The sequence below is a fragment of the Pelophylax lessonae genome, assembly GCF_965119305.1.
Source record: "Pelophylax lessonae genome assembly, chromosome: 5".
NCBI classification, from domain to species: domain Eukaryota; kingdom Metazoa; phylum Chordata; class Amphibia; order Anura; family Ranidae; genus Pelophylax; species Pelophylax lessonae.
The window spans coordinates 379,199,278-379,217,936 of NC_138772.1; the positions used below are offsets into that span (position 1 = coordinate 379,199,278).

Genomic DNA, 18,659 nt, shown 5'->3' on the forward strand with positions numbered 1-18,659 from the left:
CGGGTGCCCCTATAGCAAGCTACTTGCTGTGAGGGGCCAGGAGAAACAAAAAGGGACCCAAGAAGAATAGGATCCAGGCTGCTCTGTGCAAAACCAGCTGCAGAGAGCAGGTAAGTATAACATGTTTGTTTAAAAAAATAAAAATAAACTTTACAATCACTTTAAGCTCTCTGTTGTCCAGAGGGGGCCTGAAGTTTAACCACTTCAATACCGGGCACGTTTACCCGTCTTCCTGCCCAGGCCAATTTTCAGTGCTATCACACTTGGACACATTTTTTTATCATTTTTGTCACACAAATAGTTTTCTTTTGGTGGTTTTTAATCACCACTAGTTTATATTTTGCTAAATAAAAAAAAAAAAAAAAAGACTGAAAAATTTGGGGGAAAAACGTGTTTTTCCTCGTTTGTTATACAGTTTTGCAAATAAATCTTTCTTCAGAAATTTAGGCCAAAATATATATTGCTATATTTCTCCTGTGAAAATAACCCAAATCAGTGTATGTTATTTAGTCTGTAGGAAAGTTAAAACGTTCTAAAGCCTCAAGGTTTTTTTAGCTTCATGCATTCTGAGAGGCTGAGCCGGCTGCTCCCCGCCCATCCACAGCCCAGAGGAGAGGAGGCATAAGGTGCTAGTATACATGGCATACTACCACATTATAAAATACTTCTCTTGAAACGAAGCCCTCCAGCGGCGCGCTGTTAATGCTGCAGAGGCTTCTATTTTCACCCTGTCTTCCTTCCAGATTCGCGCCCAGCGGCCACTTTCATTACCATGCTGCAATAAAGTCACTCCCGTGCATGTGCGAGATGCACAGCCGCAGCTCAGTGCTCTGAAGGAGCAGCACAGGTGTGCCGTTCTTTCAGAGCACGTGCGCCAGTGATGTCACCGGCTGCTGCTTACTAGAATATAATCCAAAACAGACGGGTAAGCTTTATTAGAAGCTTACCTGTAGGTAAAAATAAAAACACTTTACTACCACTTTAAAAAAAAAGGTTAAAAACAGGCATTCCCTTTTTGCCTGCAGTTAGTAATTGTACCTTGTTTTCATATATTGTTCATTAAGTGTACTATGTGTAAAATGAATGTTAAAAAGCTGTTGCTGTCCACTGTGTAGATCTGTTCTTGGGGTTGTAAGGACAATGAGTGTGCAGCCTATTCGCTCAATAGCACTTTACTGTCCTTTAGCAATGGTTTTGGTTGGCAACATTGAGCCAAGGCTTACGTGCAACAAATCTGAATCATTACTTTTTGCTCTGTAAACCAGTAAATGGTCATTTTTAGCTCCAGTAAAGTGTAAAAATTTGGGTGAGGCCAAGGGGGATTTACAGTTGGGTGACCATATTGCTTACTAGGGATGTAACGATATCAAAATCTCACGGTACGATACAATTTCGATATTGACCTCACGGTACGATATTTATTGCGATATTGTGGAAAAGCTCACGGTATTGTTAAATAGCTCACGATAGTGTTTGTGATGAAGTTAGTAGATCATAGAGCACAAAAAGAGCTGGTGGGTTGGGTTCAGAGTCTCAGTATGGTACATTAATACTATAGAGAATTCTGCTTTGGAGTACGAACACCTCCAACATCACCAGGCAGCAAATATAAAATGAGTTCACTGAAAGAGTGCTTGAGTGTAATGGCTTCTCTCTGTCCTTTATGGGCCTTCAGTGACCCCCTCAACAGTTGTGTGTCAGTGATAAAAATGCCCCTAACATTGATGGTCAGTGAGAAGAATGCCCCCCCTTAAAGTAGTAGTTACTTTGCAGACTGGAGTCGCCCAGACAGCCCAGAGTGAGAGAATATCCAGCCTGAGGGATCATCAATGAGGCCTGCAGGCAGTATTAGAACAAATCTCTGTCTTTAATACTATTGAAGAAATAAGTTTGCAAATATGTGAAAGCCACATAAAAAATCACTTTGAAATATATTTACTCACTAAGTAAAAATATGATATGCTTTCCCCCTAAAACCTATGACCTATGTTGCAAATCCTCCTGTTTAATGAATGACCACAGATAAACACTACTTGAATTCCATCAATATGTTACGTTAGTGGCACTGGCGTCAGTGTTTTTTTTTTTTTTTTCATTTAATTGATCTTTACACATTACACTCACCGGCGGTCCGGTGTCTTGCTCTTGCCTTAGTGGTGCTGTTTCCTGGTGCCTGCCTGGAAGCTGCTCCGCCGAGTCTGCTGCTCTCGTGCGCTGGCTCCGCCCCACAAGCCCGCCCACCCACACTGCTCCAAACCAACTGGCAGCCGCTCGCCTCGGCTCGGCCAGTAAGCACTGCAGCATAGGGAGGTGAGTGACTGTGACAGACAGGAGCCGAGACAGAGACGGCGGCCAGACCAGTCAATTTGAATACTCCGAGACGAGTCCCAGCCGCGGCTGCCAGCCGCAACATTTACTGTCTGTATGTGGCAATTATTTTTTTTTTTTCTTCTAGCGGCCGCCCCTGATCATCTGCCGCCTGCAACCCAACCACGACGATATCGGGACACGTTAACCACCGCAATACCGCGATAGCGGCAATATCGTTACATCCCTATTGCTTACAATCTGACTGTACAGTCTGTTAGATTTACCAAAATATTGTAATATGAGGACCAACCTAATCTATCCACCTATTTTTTTCCAATCAGGCAGGCCTACATTGTTAGTGATAGATCTAAAGGAGAGTGTAAAATCAGATTATAACATTACATTGAAGTTGATGTGTTATCCCATTAGACTGCATTTTCAGTGTCCCTGCAATCTAATATTTCTTGTTTCTTTTACATATAGGCTTGTTTTAAGCATGTTTCTTCTAAGGACTTTACATCTGAGATGTAATCCATCTAGTATTATCTCCTTTTCCACATTGTCGTTACGAGCCTGTACACATCAGACAAAATGCCTTATTTTTCCAAATTATGAAAGCCAGATTTTAGTATCAAATGGACAAAAGCATTGGCTTCATTCATCTTGGCAAGATTCTTCACAACATAAGGAAAATCCTTCCTCTCCTAAGGATGAGGGTCCACTCAGCAGTAAGGAAACACTGTCCACAAAAGATCATCCAGATGCAGCTGTGGAGGAGGGAGATCCACTGCATGATAAATCCATAGGCCTAGTCCAGAGATTTAAAAAAACTTTTAAGCAATATGGGAAAGTTATGGTTACAGTCCATGTACTGACATCCAGCGTCTGGCTTGGAACATTCTACTATGCAGCTATACAGTAAGTAACTACATGGTAAATAAAAAAAGTGTGTTTCTTAAAGGAAATCTATGGTCACAACAATCAGGTTTTCATTTTATAACATCAGCATCATAAAAAGAATACAAACAAAAGTTATTATTGAAAATCTAATATAAGCTTATTTAAAAAAATCTCCTTTCTCATTGTGAGTGCTACCTGTCTGTGGTCATCACTTTCCACAGTTTCTTGGATTCCCTGCATACTTTGCTGTCTCTCCTCTGCTATTTACCTTCAATTTCTTAGGACTACATGTCCCATGGTACCTTGCCTACAAGAAATTATTCCTGTACTGACTCCGCCTCCTGAAACAACGTTTTCTATTCTCAGCACCTCTGTAGTTCAGAAGGCAGACTCTGTCACAGTAATGCCTACTCACAGCGCATAGAGAATGTGTCACAGATTTCAAGGAAGGAAGTGTGTAGGGATTGTCACAAAGTACTTTTACAAATGTCAAGATGGTTCAGATTAATAAGAGTAGGTTAGAAATAATTGAAATACAATGAGGAATTATATAATTTACATTATGCCTGTAGATAAGTTTTAAGTGAAAAAAAAATCAAATTCTTGTTTTCTGCTCAAAGAAAAGCCCAACAACTTAATAGAAGACAGAGGAGGATTTAGTTGTAAACCGGAGAACTACAGTATTTTCACAAAAGTGATTACACCTCACATTTTTGTAAATATTTTATTATATCTTTTCATGTGACAACACTGAAGAAATTACACTTTGCTACAATGTAAAGTAGTGAGTGTACAGCTTGTATAACAGTGTACATTTGCTGTCCCCTCAAAATAACTCAACACACAGCCATTAATGTCTAAACCGCTGGCAATAAAAGTGAGTACACCCCTAAGTTAAATGTCCAAATTGGGCCTAAAGTCTCAATATTTTGTGTGGCCACCATTTTTTCCTAGTGCTGCCTTAACCCTCTTGGGCATGGAGTTCACCAGAGCTTCACAGGTTGCCACTGGAGTCCTCTTCCACTCCTCCATGACGACATCACGGAGCTGGTGGATGTTAGAGACCTTGCACTCCTCCACTTTCCATTTGAGGATGCCCCACAGATGCTTAGTACTACCTTAGTAGTGTCTGTAGACATGCTTGGCCAGTCCATCACCTTTACCCTTAGCTTCTTTAGCAAGGCAGTGGTCATCTTGGAGGTGTGTTTTGGGTCGTTAGCAAGTTGGAATACTGTACAGTCTCTGAAGGGAAGGGACATATTGGCATTTATGTAAAAGTATACTCAAATATATCGTCCCTTGGAACAGACAAAATGGTTTAAGTAGCACAGGTATAATTGAGGGGATATTGGCATTTATGGTTCCCTCAGTGAACTGTAGCTCCCAGTGCCAACAGCAATCACGCAGCCCCAGACCATGGCACTCCCACCACCATGCTTGACTATAGGCAAGACACACTTGTCCTTGTACTCCTCACCTGGTTGCCGCCACGCACGCTTGACACCATCTGTATCAAATATGTTTAGCTTGGTCTCATCAGACCACAGGAGATGGTTCCAGTAATCCATGTCCTTAGTCTGCTTGTCTTCAGCAAACTGTTTGCAGGCGTTCTTGTGCATCATTTTTAGAAGAGGCTTTCTTCTGGGATGACAGCCATGCAGACCAATTTAATGCAGTGTGCGACGTATGGTCTGACAGTGATTAGTATGAGAGAGTGAGAGCAATAACGCCAAATTTAACACACCTGCTTACCCATTCACACCTGAGATCTTGTAACATGACACCAGTGGAGGGAAAATGGCTAATTGGGCCCAATTTGGACATTTTCACTTAGGGGTGTACTCACTTTTGTTGCCAGCAGTTTAGACATCAATGGCTGTGTGAGTTATTTTGAGGGGACAGCAAATGTACACTGTTATACAAGCTGTACACTCACTACTTTACATTGTAGCAAAGTGTCATTTCTTCAGTGTTGTCACATGAAAAGATATAATAAAATATTTCCAAAAATGTGAGGGGTGTACTCACTTTTGTGAGATACTGTACACAGGTTTTTTTAACCCAACAACAAATATCTTGAGAAAAACCGCTGTATTTGCTGACGTTCCCTTTTGAAAATGCTTATTGCTTGACTGTCATGCCAATTTAGTTTCTATAGTATTTATATCAAAAAATTAGCATATTGTGATAAAGTTCATTATTTTCTGTAATGTACTGATAAACATTAGACTTTCATATATTTTAGATTCATTACATACAACTGAAGTAGTGCAAGCCTTTTATTGTTTTAATATTGATGATTTTGGCATACAGCTCATGAAAAACCAAAATTCCTATCTCAAAAAATTAGCATATCATGAAAGGGTTCTCTAAACGAGCTATTAACCTAATCATCTGAATCAACTAATTAACTCTAAACACCTGCAAAAGATTCCCGAGGCTTTTAAAAACTCCCAGCCTGGTTCATTACTCAAAACCGCAATCATGGGTAAGACTGTCGACCTGACTGCTGTCCAGAAGGCCATCATTGACACCCTCAAGCAAGAGGGTAAGACACAGAAAGAAATTTCTGAACGAATAGGCTGTTCCCAGAGTGCTGTATCAAGGCACCTCAGTGGGAAGTCTGTGGGAAGGAAAAGGTGTGGCAGAAAACTCTGCACAACGAGAGGAGGTGACCGGACCCTGAGGAAGATTGTGGAGAAGGACCGATTCCAGACCTTGGGGGACCTGCGGAAGCAGTGGACTGAGTCTGTAGTAGAAACATCTAGAGCCACCGTGTACAGGCGTGTGCAGGAAATGGGCTACAGGTGCTGCATTCCCCAGGTCAAGCCACTTTTGAACCAGAAACAGCGGCAGAAGGGCCTGACCTGGGCTACAGAGAAGCAGCACTGGACTGTTGCTCAGTGGTCCAAAGTACTTTTTTCAGATGAAAGCAAATTTTGCATGTCATTCGGAAATCAAGGTGCCAGAGTCTGGAGGAAGACTGGGGAGAGTGAAATGCCAAAATGCCTGAAGTCAAGTACCCACAGTCAGTGATGGTCTGGGGTGCCATGTCAGCTGCTGGTGTTGGTCCACTGTGTTTTATCAAGGGCAGGGTCAATGCAGCTAGCTATCAGGAGATTTTGGAGCACTTCATGCTTCCATCTGCTGAAAAGCTTTATGGAGATGAAGATTTCATTTTTCAGCCTAACCTGGCACCTGCTCACAGTGCCAAAACCACTGGTAAATGGTTTACTGACCATGGTATTACTGTGCTCAATTGGCCTGCCAACTCTCCTGACCTGAACCCCATAGAGAATCTGTGGGATGTTGTGAAGAGAAAGTTGAGAGACGCAAGACCCAACACTCTGGATGAGCTCAAGGCCACTATCGAAGCATCCTGGGCCTCCATAACACCTCAGCAGTGCCACAGGCTGATTGCCTCCATGCCACGCCTCATTGAAGCAGTCATTTCTGCAAAAGGATTCCCGACCAAGTGTTGAGTGCATAACTGAACATAATTTTTTGAAGGTTGACTTTTTTTGTATTAAAAACACTTTCTCTATCGCTCATTGACAGACGTAGTCCTCGGTGATACAGCACCTTCGGGTTATGTTGCCTCCACAGGAGTAAGACTAGACAGGAAATAAAATGCTCTGGCCACACCCTAGGGGCAGTCCCAGAGGGTATATCCTCTCTCTCTCTGCCTCAGCAAATCAGTTTTTTTCTGTCTAGTCAGGAGTAAGGACCTAGATACCTTGCTGGGATCTTCGGTCCTGGCAGGATTTTTTTCTTAGAAAAGATTTTTTAGACAGCTTTTTTTCTCCAGTGTTCCTGTGAGATCTTCAAGCAAGAAAGCTGAACTGGGCGACGGGCGGGATGTTGAGATCCAGTGGTCACCCCAGTTCAGCCTACGAGCGCGTGAAGGCCATAGCTCCGCGCTGGGTCGGCCGCGACATAGTCCCACTGGACGGGGACTGACCCTGCGAGTTAAACGTCTCGCTGAAACGCCAAAGACCATGAGTCACGGCGCCCGTATTGGTCGACAGCCCTCCTACCTCGGTGGAGAGGGGTACTGTCAGGAGTTGGCGCCCGCCTGGTTCCGGTATGGTGAGTAGTATGTTCCCCCTTTCCCCCTGACGGGTCTTGTGGTGAACGCGGGCCCCTCTCTGTAATGGTAAGGATGGGTTCCCCTCTATCCTATAACATGTCACAGATCCCCCTAATTGAGTGTGATTTTTGTGTACAAGAAGCCAGGAGGCTTGGTTTGGGAGCTGACAATCTAATTGTAAAGATGTGTAAATGATTGTAGTCAGTGGCAGTACTAGAACTTTACTGTGATAGTATAAGGTATCCTACCTGTCAGTAGCCACAGGGCGATGTCTATACATGTATACTGCATTCCAGATCATTCCTCCAGCTAAGCAGCGGACCGCATACGGCCCGCTAGGGTCCGGTACCTCCGACCACGCTGACCACCATGAGGGTGAAGGGTTGTGAGGCCGAGATCCTTCTGCAGACATGCCGCTATTCTGTGCAGGCCGCCGCCATTGTCTGGTAGATCGCACGAGGCCGCCATTTTGGTGTAGCCTCGTGTCTCCAGCATGGGGGCGGCCATGTTTGAGGTGACTCAAACACCTCATGGAGCCAGGGGGAGGAGCCGGCAGGCGTGTTAAGGGGCGGAGCCGCCTCTTTTACCCAGGAAATAGGGCCAAAGACTTCCTGTCTGTAACAAGACAAGCACTGAGCAAGCTGATGAAAACTTCTGTGCATCAGGGATGAGCCTTGGGGTCTGTCTCTCTCTCTCTGGGGTCCAAAAAGGCAGGTAACACTGAGGGGCGCTGTTGCGACTGGGGGACACAAAAAAAAAAAAAAAAAAAAAAAAAGTTTTTTTTTTATTTTTACTTTGTCATTTTTTGTCGCTGGCAAGTGTCTTGTATAATCATTGACCCTGCCGCATAGGTATCCCCACCTGATCCCCTCAAGGTGGCCGCAGGACCCTCCAGTACCCCACTTGTTTTTAATGCATTATCGGCAATTTTGGAGTCTTTGGTATCCCGGGTGGAGGTGGCCTGTCAGGGACGGGGGTCAAGTAGCGACCCCCGCCTACCCCTATTGTTTATCAGATACTTCAGATACGGATTCGGAACTGGTCAATGCAGTTGCAGGTCCCTCTTAGGGGGCTGTTGTCTCAGGTAATATCTCCTCAGCAGTGAGGAGCACGTTTCTGCCTCCGCCATAGCACAAGAGTGGTGGATGCACTAGTTGTGTCCGTCCGGGAAACCTTTAGTCTTGAGGTTACACCGGCAGAGGTAGCTGAGACTGAGATTCCTTTTTGGTACTTGTTAGCCTACCAAAAGGGCGAAGGATTTTCCTTTACCCAAATGGGGTCGTTTTGAAACGAACCCCTGTTATTTCCAAACGCATGGCTAGGTGCTATCCGTTTAAGGAATTCCTCTTTATAGGATAGACGGTACCACCTGCTGTCTTGCCACAGACTGTTAGGATAAAAAGACCTCGTAACTAACGAGGACCTTCCTTTTCTGCTCATATAGAGTTGTTTGTTCCGCGAGGGCGGGCGATAAGGCGAAACCCTCCAAAGCCCCTTTTGAGGGGTTTCAAAGGGCGCTGGTCGGGTAAACAAAGAGTCCGGCTCAGCCAAGCCTGAAGAATATAGCCTGATGCGACCCTACCCATCTCTGGGGTGGGGGGGGGGGATGTCTTCACCGGTTTCTGGAGGACACAGGATCGAGTTTCGATCACTTCCACCGGTGCGATTCTGCCCTTCTAACATTGAACGGTTTCAGGGGTTCTATTCGAACCTATTCACAATGCTCAGGAAAGAGGGCAAGGTGCGTCCAAATCTGGACTTGGGAAGAAATAGAGTCCATCCGTACAGTGGTGGCCTCCCTGCATAAAAGAGATTTCCTGGCGTCCATAGACATATAGGATGCCTATCTTTATATCCCCATCATCGCAGGACATCAGCGTTTTTTTCACTTTCCCAAAGATCATCCCTGGTTCCCACCAGGAGACTGAACTATCTGGGCCTAAGGTTGGATACATCCGGGGCAAGAGAGTTTCTCCTTGCTGGGAAACTCCAGAAGGTTCAGTCAACGATTCGGATGTTGCTGTCCGTCAATTGGCTGGGACTGATGGTGGCCTTCTTAGAGGCAGTACCGTATACCCAGTCTCATACCCGAATTCTCCTGAAGGAGATTCTTTTTTAATGGAATCAGAATTCCGATTCCCTGGACGGATCCGGTTGAGCGAGTGGACCAGGAAGTCTCCGATGCTCAACCAGGGGAAGTCATTTCTTCCGATAGTATCCAGATTACCAATAAGGGTATCGGAACTGAGAGCGATCAGATTTTGTCTGATTTACTGGATCGAGCAGCTCTAGAGCAGCCCGATTCGGATCCAATCGCATATGGCCTCTTCATCCAGAGGTTTTTTCCCTAGCTGTCCCTTCATTGGGACATCCCGCATGTGGATCTGTTGGCACCTTGGCCTAACAGGAAGGTGCGGAGGTTTGTAGCTCGCGCCACGATCCTCTAGCAGACGCAGCAGAAACGCTGATCGCCCCGTGGGGGCAGTATCAGCTACGGCATGCCTTCCATCCTCTCAAGTTGCTGCGGGAACTTCTTCGCAGGATAGAGGTGGAGGGACTTCCAGTTATTCTGGAAATTCTGGATGGACCTCGTCAAGCCTGGTACGCCGACTTGGCGAGGCTAGTCGCGGACGCTCCTTGGAGACTTCCTCTCAGGGAGGATTTGCGGTCTCAGGGACCGATCTTCCATCTTGCTTTACAGTCGCTGGCTTAATGGCCTGGCCATTGAGACCCAGGTACTGAAGGACAAGGGAGTGTCAGCTTCAGTTATTCCTACCTCCAGTTAAAGCAAGGAAAGCGACTTCCAGCACATGGAAGTCTTATATTGCATGGTGTGAATCTATTGGATTTCCCCCACAGACCTATTCGGTGACACGAATTTTGGTCTGTCTGCAACAAGGGGTTGAGCAGAAACTATCCTTGAGCACGATCAAGGGTCAGGTTTTCGGCGTTAGCAATCTTCTTTCAAGAAACCTTTGGCTAATCATTCCTTGGTGCGGAATTTCATCCAGGGGGTGCGACATCTGGCTCCGCCAGTGCGCGCACCCTTACCGCCTGGTATCTTAATTTAGTGTGGTCGGTTCTTCAGAAACTTCTCTTTGAAGATATTAGGGAGATTCCCTTGCTTACATTCCCAGAAGGTGGCCTTCTTGGTGGCCATTACTTCTCTACGCAGGGTGTCAGAACTGGCCGCATTATCCTGTCGTTCCCCAGATCTGGTGGTTCATAGGGATAAGGTGGTTCTTCTTCCGAATCCATCCTTCCTTCCTAAAGTGGTTTTCGTAAGACGGACTCACTTTTTGTGATCACGGATAGCCCTTGAAGGGGGTTGCCTGTGTCTGCCGCGACCATATCTACATGGATCAGTCAGACGGTGGTACAGGCTTATTCTATTAAGGGTCGGAATCCTCCGTTCCCTGTTAGGGCGCACTTCACTCGAGCGCTCAGTACCTCCTGGGCCTTTCGCCATCAGGCGTCAGTGGTCCAGGTATGTAAAGCGGCCACCTGGTCGTCGGTACATACCTTTACAAAATTTTATAAAATTGATGTGATGGCATCGGCGGATGCCTCATTTGGCCGCAAGGTTTTGCAGGCCGCAATTTGAGGAGACCGGTGGTCTACCTCGAGGGTTTTTTTCTGTTTGAAAATTTTTTTGTTGAGTCTCATCATTAAGGATGAGCATTGTAAACTTCTAGTTGGCACCGGTTGGGCCTTCTAGATTTGGATTTGATTTCCATTTTCCCACCCCTCATTTGTGATACTGCTCTGGGACTTCCCGAAGGTGCTGTATCACCGAGGACTACGTCTGTCAATGAGCGATAGAGAAAAATGGATTTTTGTAAAATCTTACCGTAAAATCCTTTTCTCTTAGCTCATTGACAGACGTAGTACCCGCCCCTCTGTTTTTTTGAGTTGGGTTGGGTTAAATTCTCTAAAGACTGCTTTTATGACATAACTGATTTGCTGAGGCAGAGAGAGAGAGGATATACCCTCTGGGACTGCCCCTAGGGTGTGGCCAGAGCATTTTATTTCCTGTCTAGTCTTACTCCTGTGGAGGCAACATAACCCGAAGGTGCTGTATCACCGAGGACTACGTCTGTCAATGAGCTAAGAGAAAAGGATTTTACGGTAAGATTTTACAAAAATCCATTTTTTCTTTTATTGGTCGGATGAAATATGCTAATTTTTTGAGATAGGAATTTTGGGTTTTCATGAGCTGTATGCCAAAATCATCAATATTAAAACAATAAAATACTTGCACTACTTCAGTTGTGTGTAATGAATCTAAAATATATGAAAGTCTAATGTTTATCAGTACATTACAGAAAATAATGAACTTTATCACAATATGCGAATTTTTTGAGAGGGACCTGTAGAGTCATTGACCTGCAACTAACTAGTAAGCAGATGAATAGGTAAACAAAATATTCTCTGCACAACCTAATAAGTGCTTTTGATTAAATCAATGATGCAATCCTATTTGCTCAAGTAATTATTGTTGCTGCTCACAATGTAATGTGTTTCCCACATCCACCAATATGCAGTGTATCAAATAGTGCCACGCAACTTATAGCGGCATTCCACCCAAAAATGTAACTTCCGCTTAAAGTGCTCCTGACCCCCTGACATGTCTCATTTGGCATGTCCTTTTTTTTTTTTTGGGGGGGGGGGGGGGGGAGCAGCTACCTAGATTTGACAGGTACTCAGCTCCCACTTCCGCTCTGACCTTTTTGTAGCTGCTGACTTTTAATAAACACGATTTAAACTCCGCTTTAACTGCTTCCAGTTCAGGACTTTTCTGGCAGTTGTTGTTTACATGTAGCAATCAGTATTTTTTGTTGGAACATTACTTAGAACTCCAAAATATTGCATAGTTTTTTAAAGCAGAGGCCCTAGAGCAGTGATGGCGAACCTTGGCACCCCAGATGTTTTGGAACTACATTTCCCATGATGCTAAACTATACTGCAGAGTGCATGAGCATCATGGGAAATGTAGTTCCACAACCTCTGGGGTGCCAAGGTTCGCCATCACTGCCCTAGAGAATAAATTGGTGGGTTTTGCAATTTTTTAATGTTACTCAGTATTTGTGTAATTTTTGGGGAAAATGCCCTTTTTTTCACTTTTTAATGAAAAAAACACATAACCCATTATCTTTGTAAAATAATAAAGATGAAGTTCCACTAAGTAAACAGATGCCAAGTATGTCACGCTTTTAAATTGCGCACGCCCGTGCAACGGCGACCAATTACGTAAGTTTTACTATCTCTTTCCATAGACGACCATTTAAAAGCCATTACAGGTTACTTTCGATTTACAGAGGAGTTCTGTTTCTAGAATTACTGCCCATGATCTGATGTTTGCGGTGATACCACACGTGTTGGGAAATCGCAGTTTGCATTTGCGTGGGACCAAAGGTTGGACTTGCCTTTGCGTGGAAGGGTGGGAGCACTTTAATTTTTAAAAAAAAAATTTCATAGAATGTGTTTTTTTTTTTTCTTTTTTTCATATTTGTACACTTGCTATGATTGTATTTTTTTGTTTAGTTTTTAGCACTTTTTTGCATTCACAAGGAATGTAAACATCCTTATGACTACAATAGGCATGTGACAAGGCCTCTTTATGGAGAGATGTGGGGTCTATAGGACCCCAAATCACTCCTGCACTTAAAAGCATTCAAAAACCCCAAGATCAAGGTTTTCTGAATGCTTTCGATTTTCAAACATTTGCACAAATAGTTTCCAAGTAAACCGTAAGTGATGTCATGTGTTCACTTCTGGGTTACTATAACGAACAGCCGATCAAAACTAATCTCGCTGATGGACGGTGGATGGGAAAGCCCAAGAGTGCCACGGAGGGAGCGGGGGGGGGGGGGGTGTCCCCTCCCGCTGCATGTAATATGTAATAGCATTTGAGCAGCTCTGATTGCTGTTAACAAGAGAGCCGACCGTCAGGCCCCTAAAAAACAGTTCAGAGGTGATGCCTGCGGCTGGACGGGTTTATCAATGGACGAAAAGTGGTTAAAGCTAAATTGCAAATTCATATGCATCAGTCTGTGAAAAAAATACAATGAAGTAAAAATTAAATTATCGTGAAACAATATGATTCTTCTTCTAATATTAATGACTCCTCAATGTGATAGATCCTAGCGCACCACCACATGCTGCACCTATGTTGTACATAAAAAAACAATATGCAACAACTCCTCAGGATCTGCAAAGGCTCTATATCCACACTTCTCCTTATCCGTAACCCCCAGTGAGTACCACCACCGTTTAATATTCTGCACCTACCTCAATATTCTGAACTATGGTGTATAAATAGGTCACCATGCACTTTCCCCTTTTAGGGGTCTCGTCCACCTTCTCAGAATTACCATTTTTAAATTTCCTCATTTCGCGCTGTTTCTCCTGACAGGAGAAAATCAGCGTTATAAACTCACCTCACCTAGTACTCACTGAGTTTAGCAGTGTTTGGAGTTGTGTAGTTATTCTGGCCATTGAAATAAATAAACACTGAATTGCTAAACGTGCCTAGGTTTTAGGTGCGTTTTTGCCACGTTTGGCATTTTTCTGTCAAAACACTGCTTTTGTGAACGCAATTCTTCTGCGTTCAGGAGAGGGGCGTTTTACTACCTCTAAACTCTGCTGCTCCTTAGCTCTGAATTAAAGCCTATGTGTGCATGGACAGCTTTGTGTACAAGAAGAAAAAAAAAATGTCATTTTCTTTCCTTCATTTTCCAAGAAACGTATGGCAAAAATGACATGACTCTTAGTCAGGAAATTAGATGTGTAATTCATGCTCCTTCAAAGCCCAAAGGTGCTCCTTGGGTTTTGGGTTCCTCTGTGCATCTAGGCTGTGAAAATGTTTCACGCATGTGGTATCCCCATATTTGGGAGGCCTAGCAGAATGTTTTGGGGTGTAATTGTAGTATTCCAATGCTGTTAGTGAGAAATAACTTAAAATAGCAACTTGATATATACAATGCCTTGATGTATTAATACCCCTTGAGATTTATGTAGACCTCAGAGACAGGATTGTATCGACGTACAGATCTGGGGAAGGGTACAGAAAAATTTCTGCAACACTGAAGGTCCCATTGAGTCCAGGGGCATCCATCATCCATAAATGGGAGAAGTTTGGAACCGCCCGGCCAAACTGAGCGATTGGGGGAGAAGGGCCTTATTCAGGGAGGTGACCAAGAACCTGATTGTCACTTTGACAGAGCTCCAGCGTTTCTCTGTGGAGAAAGTAGAACCTTTCAGAAGAACTATCTCTGCAGCACTCCACCAATCAGGCCTGCATGGTAGAGTGGCCAGACGGAAGCCACTCCTCAGGAAAAGGCACATGAAAGCCCGTCTGGAGTTTGCTAAAAGGCACCTGAAGGACTCTCAGACCATGAGAAACAAAATTCTCTGTTCTGATGAAACAAAGATTGAACTCTTTGGCCTGAATAGCAAGTGTCGTGTCTGGAGGAAACCAGGCACCACTCATCACCTGGCAAATACCATCCCTACAGTGAAGCATGGTGGTGGCAGCATCATACTGTTGAGATATTTTTCAGCGGCAGAAACTGGAAGACTAGTCAGGATTGAGGGAAAGATGAATGCAGCAATGTACAGATACATTCTTGATGAAAACCTGTTCCAGAGCGCTCTGGACCTTACACTGGGGTGAAGGTTATTCTAGCAGGACAACGACCCCGAAGCACACAGCCAAGATAACAAAGGAGTGGCTACGGAACAACTCTGTGAATGTCCTTGAGTTGCCCAGCCAAAGCCCAAACTTGAACCCAATTTGAACATTTCTGGAGGGATCTGAAAATGGCAGTGCACCGACACTCCCTATCCAACCTGATAGAGCTTGAGAGGTCCCGCAAAGAAGAATCAACTTAATAACTGAAATAATTGCTGTAATAAAATAAATACCTGCTGTAATTTGGTGTCAAATGTGCTTCCATAAAGTATTGAGCAAAAGCTGTGAATACTTATGTACATGTTATTTCTCTTACGTCCTCCGACAGTCGCCGCCTCCTTTAAGTCATCACAATTGGGTATTGTCCACCTATCCGTAGGAATAGCTAGGCATACAGACTTAGTCAAAAGACAAAAGGCATTAGCATGTACACACCCACGGGGGCTGTCCCATCTGGTCAATACCCCCCCCTGCATCACCACTCCCAACTCAGTTTTAGTTTGCCTAGCTTTCAGGAATAGTCAGGCTCCCTTGTGCTGGGGCTTCAGTCTCAGCCTTCCTATATCTTTCGTTTTATTTTCTTTGAAAAATGTCAGTTTTTTTCTCTCACTTTACTAGCTGTTTATTTTGTCAGCTTTAGTGTTAGTTTATTTTTCGGATGAAGATGGATCATGCGGTGCTGGGATTCGGACTGGCCACCCTGGTTCTCCAGGGCACTGAGGGTCAGATGGACCCCCAGCCCGCCATCGAGCGTTCAGCTATGGTTCGCCCTGGCATTATGAACGACCCATCCCTGTTCGCTGCAGGGATGCAGCCGTGAGGTGGCTACCTCACAGGACTCGTCTGCGATGCTGCAGCGTCATGTCCCTGGCTCACGGCACTCCCTGTCAGGAGAGGACAGAGGTTTATCCGTGCATGGAGGCTCCCCCACGCCATCAGGTACAGGTAAGTACTTTTCTGTGTGGGGCCTCTGCCTGGGGTGGCAGTCTGTGTTGCTGTGTGTCCCCATGTCTGTGCCTGTGTGACTCCCTGTGCGATCCCTGCGGGGTTCGTTTTTGTACAAATTTGTATGTTTTTTTACTGGGGGTCCCTGTCCCTGTGTCACCTTAGGTGCATGTTGGGGGTACAGACGTGAGTGTTGTGCGGCGACCGCTGCGGGGGTATGTTCGCGCAGATCCGCCATGTTTTTTACTGCACATGGATATGGCCCCTCTGGGGCGAGTATACAGATCGTTTTGGCGCCCTCCGCCGCCATTTTGTGGGCTGTAGAACGATCGGTTCAGCCGCATGTCGGCGGCCATCTTCGTGAAGCCTCCAATGCATTTCCTATGGGCAGCCATTTTCCCTGAGGTCTGGCTTATAGCCAGCCCCTTCCAGCAGCATTTCCCTTTCCTCTCAGGCAGCAAAGGACACAGGTAGCAACGATCTGCGGGCTCTGCACTGCATGGATTCTCAGGAAAGCAAGTTTCCTCCACCTTTAGTGGGGGGTCCCAGTTCTCCTGTGGCTCCGCTGCGACCTGATTTGGCTGCTGTAGTTGCGACTTTAGTGGCAAATATGGAAATGCTGATGTCTAAACGGGCTGCGAGAAAATGGCCCAGGCTGTGTCTCTCTTCTGATTCAGATGGGGATATGGCTGCTGCTGCTGCAAGCGTGCCCTTTTCAGGGTCCCGCTCATCCTTGGACCCCCCGGGGTCTGAGGGGGGAGGCTGAAATTGAGGGTGTTGACATATCCTCCCCAGGGTCACCTGAAGAACGGGCGACCATGGATGAGTTGATTGTTTCTGTAAAAGAAACCTTGCATTTAGAGGACGAGCCCAATCCTCCGGGCGTTGTGTCCTCATTTGGGACGCACAGGGCCCGCAAGTCTGCGCAGGTTTTTCCCTGCCCAGCTGAATTTCATTACACTGTTAATGAAATGTGGCGCACGTTGAAACGTCCATTCGTGGTGCCTAGTCGGTTCAAATTGCTTTATCCTTTTGCGCCGGCTACGGAATCGCGATGGTGTGTACCTCCACAGGTAGATCACACTGTGGCCATACTGAACAAGGCTACCTTGGTTCCTACTGAGGATACTCCGGTTTTCCGGGATCCCACGGACCGGCGGTTGGAGTCTCTAGCCCGCCATTCCTATACGGTGGCGGGTTTGTTGCTCAAACCAGTTTTCGCGTCCGTTATGGTGGCTCAGGCGGTAGCTGATTGGATCAAGGTGCTTAGAAGCAACCTAGTGTCTGATGACGTGCCGCCTGCCCGACTGGAAATGGTGGACCAGATCCACCAAGGAGTCATGTATTTGTGTGATGCAGCCTTGAATGAGGCCCCCTTGGTGGCTCGCCTCTCGAGTGTCGCGGTGCTTAACCGGCGACTGATATGGCTGAGGAGCTGGTCGGCCGACCAGTCCTCACGGAAAACAGTTGCTGATTTTCCCTATGCTGGCTCTCGCCTTTTTGGCGAGGCGTTGGATACCCTGGTGAAAGGCGTCACGGGGGGCAAGAGCACTATACTACCCCAGAACCCGAAGAATAAGTCTTTCCAAGGCAAGCGGAGTTCTGCGCCTAGATCCACTCGGGTCCTTTCGTGCCTTTTGGAACCAATCCAAGGGCAAGCCCTTCAAGGCCCAGAGCAACCAGAAGAAGCCCTGGGCGGGTTAGCAGAAGACCGGCAACGCCGTCTCGGCGGGACAATCCGCCTCTGCCTGAAGGGGCGCCCTCACCCATTTCAGGGGTGGGGGGACGTTTGCGCGGTTTCCTTCAACCTTGGCTGCTCCGGTTTTTGGACAGGTGGGTCCAGGAAATCGTTCGATCAGGTTACAAGATCGAATTCCTTTCCAGGCCGGCGGACAGATTCTTTCCCTCCAATCTTCATCTGCTTCCGGGGCTTCTGCAGGATTTGCATCAGGCGGTGCAGGACCTGCTTGCTCAGGGAGTGATTGTCCCGGTGCCTCACCGGGACAGGTTTCGGGGGTTTTATTCGAATCTGTTCACTGTGCCCAGGAAAGAGGGCAAAGTGTGTCCTATTCTGGACCTGAAAGCGCTGAACCGCTTCGTGCGTGTTCGAAAGTTTCGAATGGAGTCTCTCCGTTCGGTTGTGGCCTCCTTGAGTCCGGGGGAATTCCTGGCTTCAATAGATCTGAAGGATGCGTACCTGCACATCCCCATTTTCGAGGGTCATCAGCGGTACCTTCGGTTTGCTATCGCAGAGGACCACTACCAGTTTGTGGCGTTACCTTTCGGTCTCGCTTCGGCTCCAAGGGTCTTCACCAAGGTGTTGGCGCCGGTCCTGGGCCTGCTACGAGCCCAGGGCATTGCGGTTCTGGGGTACCTGGACGATCTGCTTCTGAGATCAAGGGCAAGCCAGGACCTTGTGCGCCATCTGTCCATCGCGGTACAGACGCTCCAGGAGTTTGGATGGACCATACACGTTCAGAAATCAGCGTTGTCTCCGTCGCTTCGCCTTCCCTATCTGGGAATGGTTCTGGACTCTGCTCAGGCAAAGGTGTTCTTGCCGGAGGACAAGCTCCGGACTTTGCGGGACGAACTCAGGTCCCTCAGGGACAATCCATCCTCGTCACTCAGGACCTGCATGCGGGGCCTGGGGTTGATGGTGTCGGCCTTCGAGGCGATTCCCTTTGCCCAGTTCCACACGCGGGCTCTCCAGACGGAGATCCT

General features: G+C 46.2%; 1 protein-coding gene across 2 annotated transcripts in view; it reads left to right on the forward strand.

The window, feature by feature from the left end:
- The window catches only part of FAM210A (family with sequence similarity 210 member A), a 102,852-nt gene that overhangs the window by 12,092 nt on the left and 72,101 nt on the right, over positions 1 to 18,659 (forward strand). For both annotated transcript variants that reach the window (XM_082258490.1, XM_082258489.1), the window contains exon 3: positions 2,794 to 3,228. In XM_082258490.1, the coding sequence (XP_082114616.1) occupies positions 2,807 to 3,228 (422 nt within the window). In that variant the 5' untranslated portion in view covers positions 2,794 to 2,806. The remainder of the gene's footprint in view (positions 1 to 2,793; positions 3,229 to 18,659) is intronic.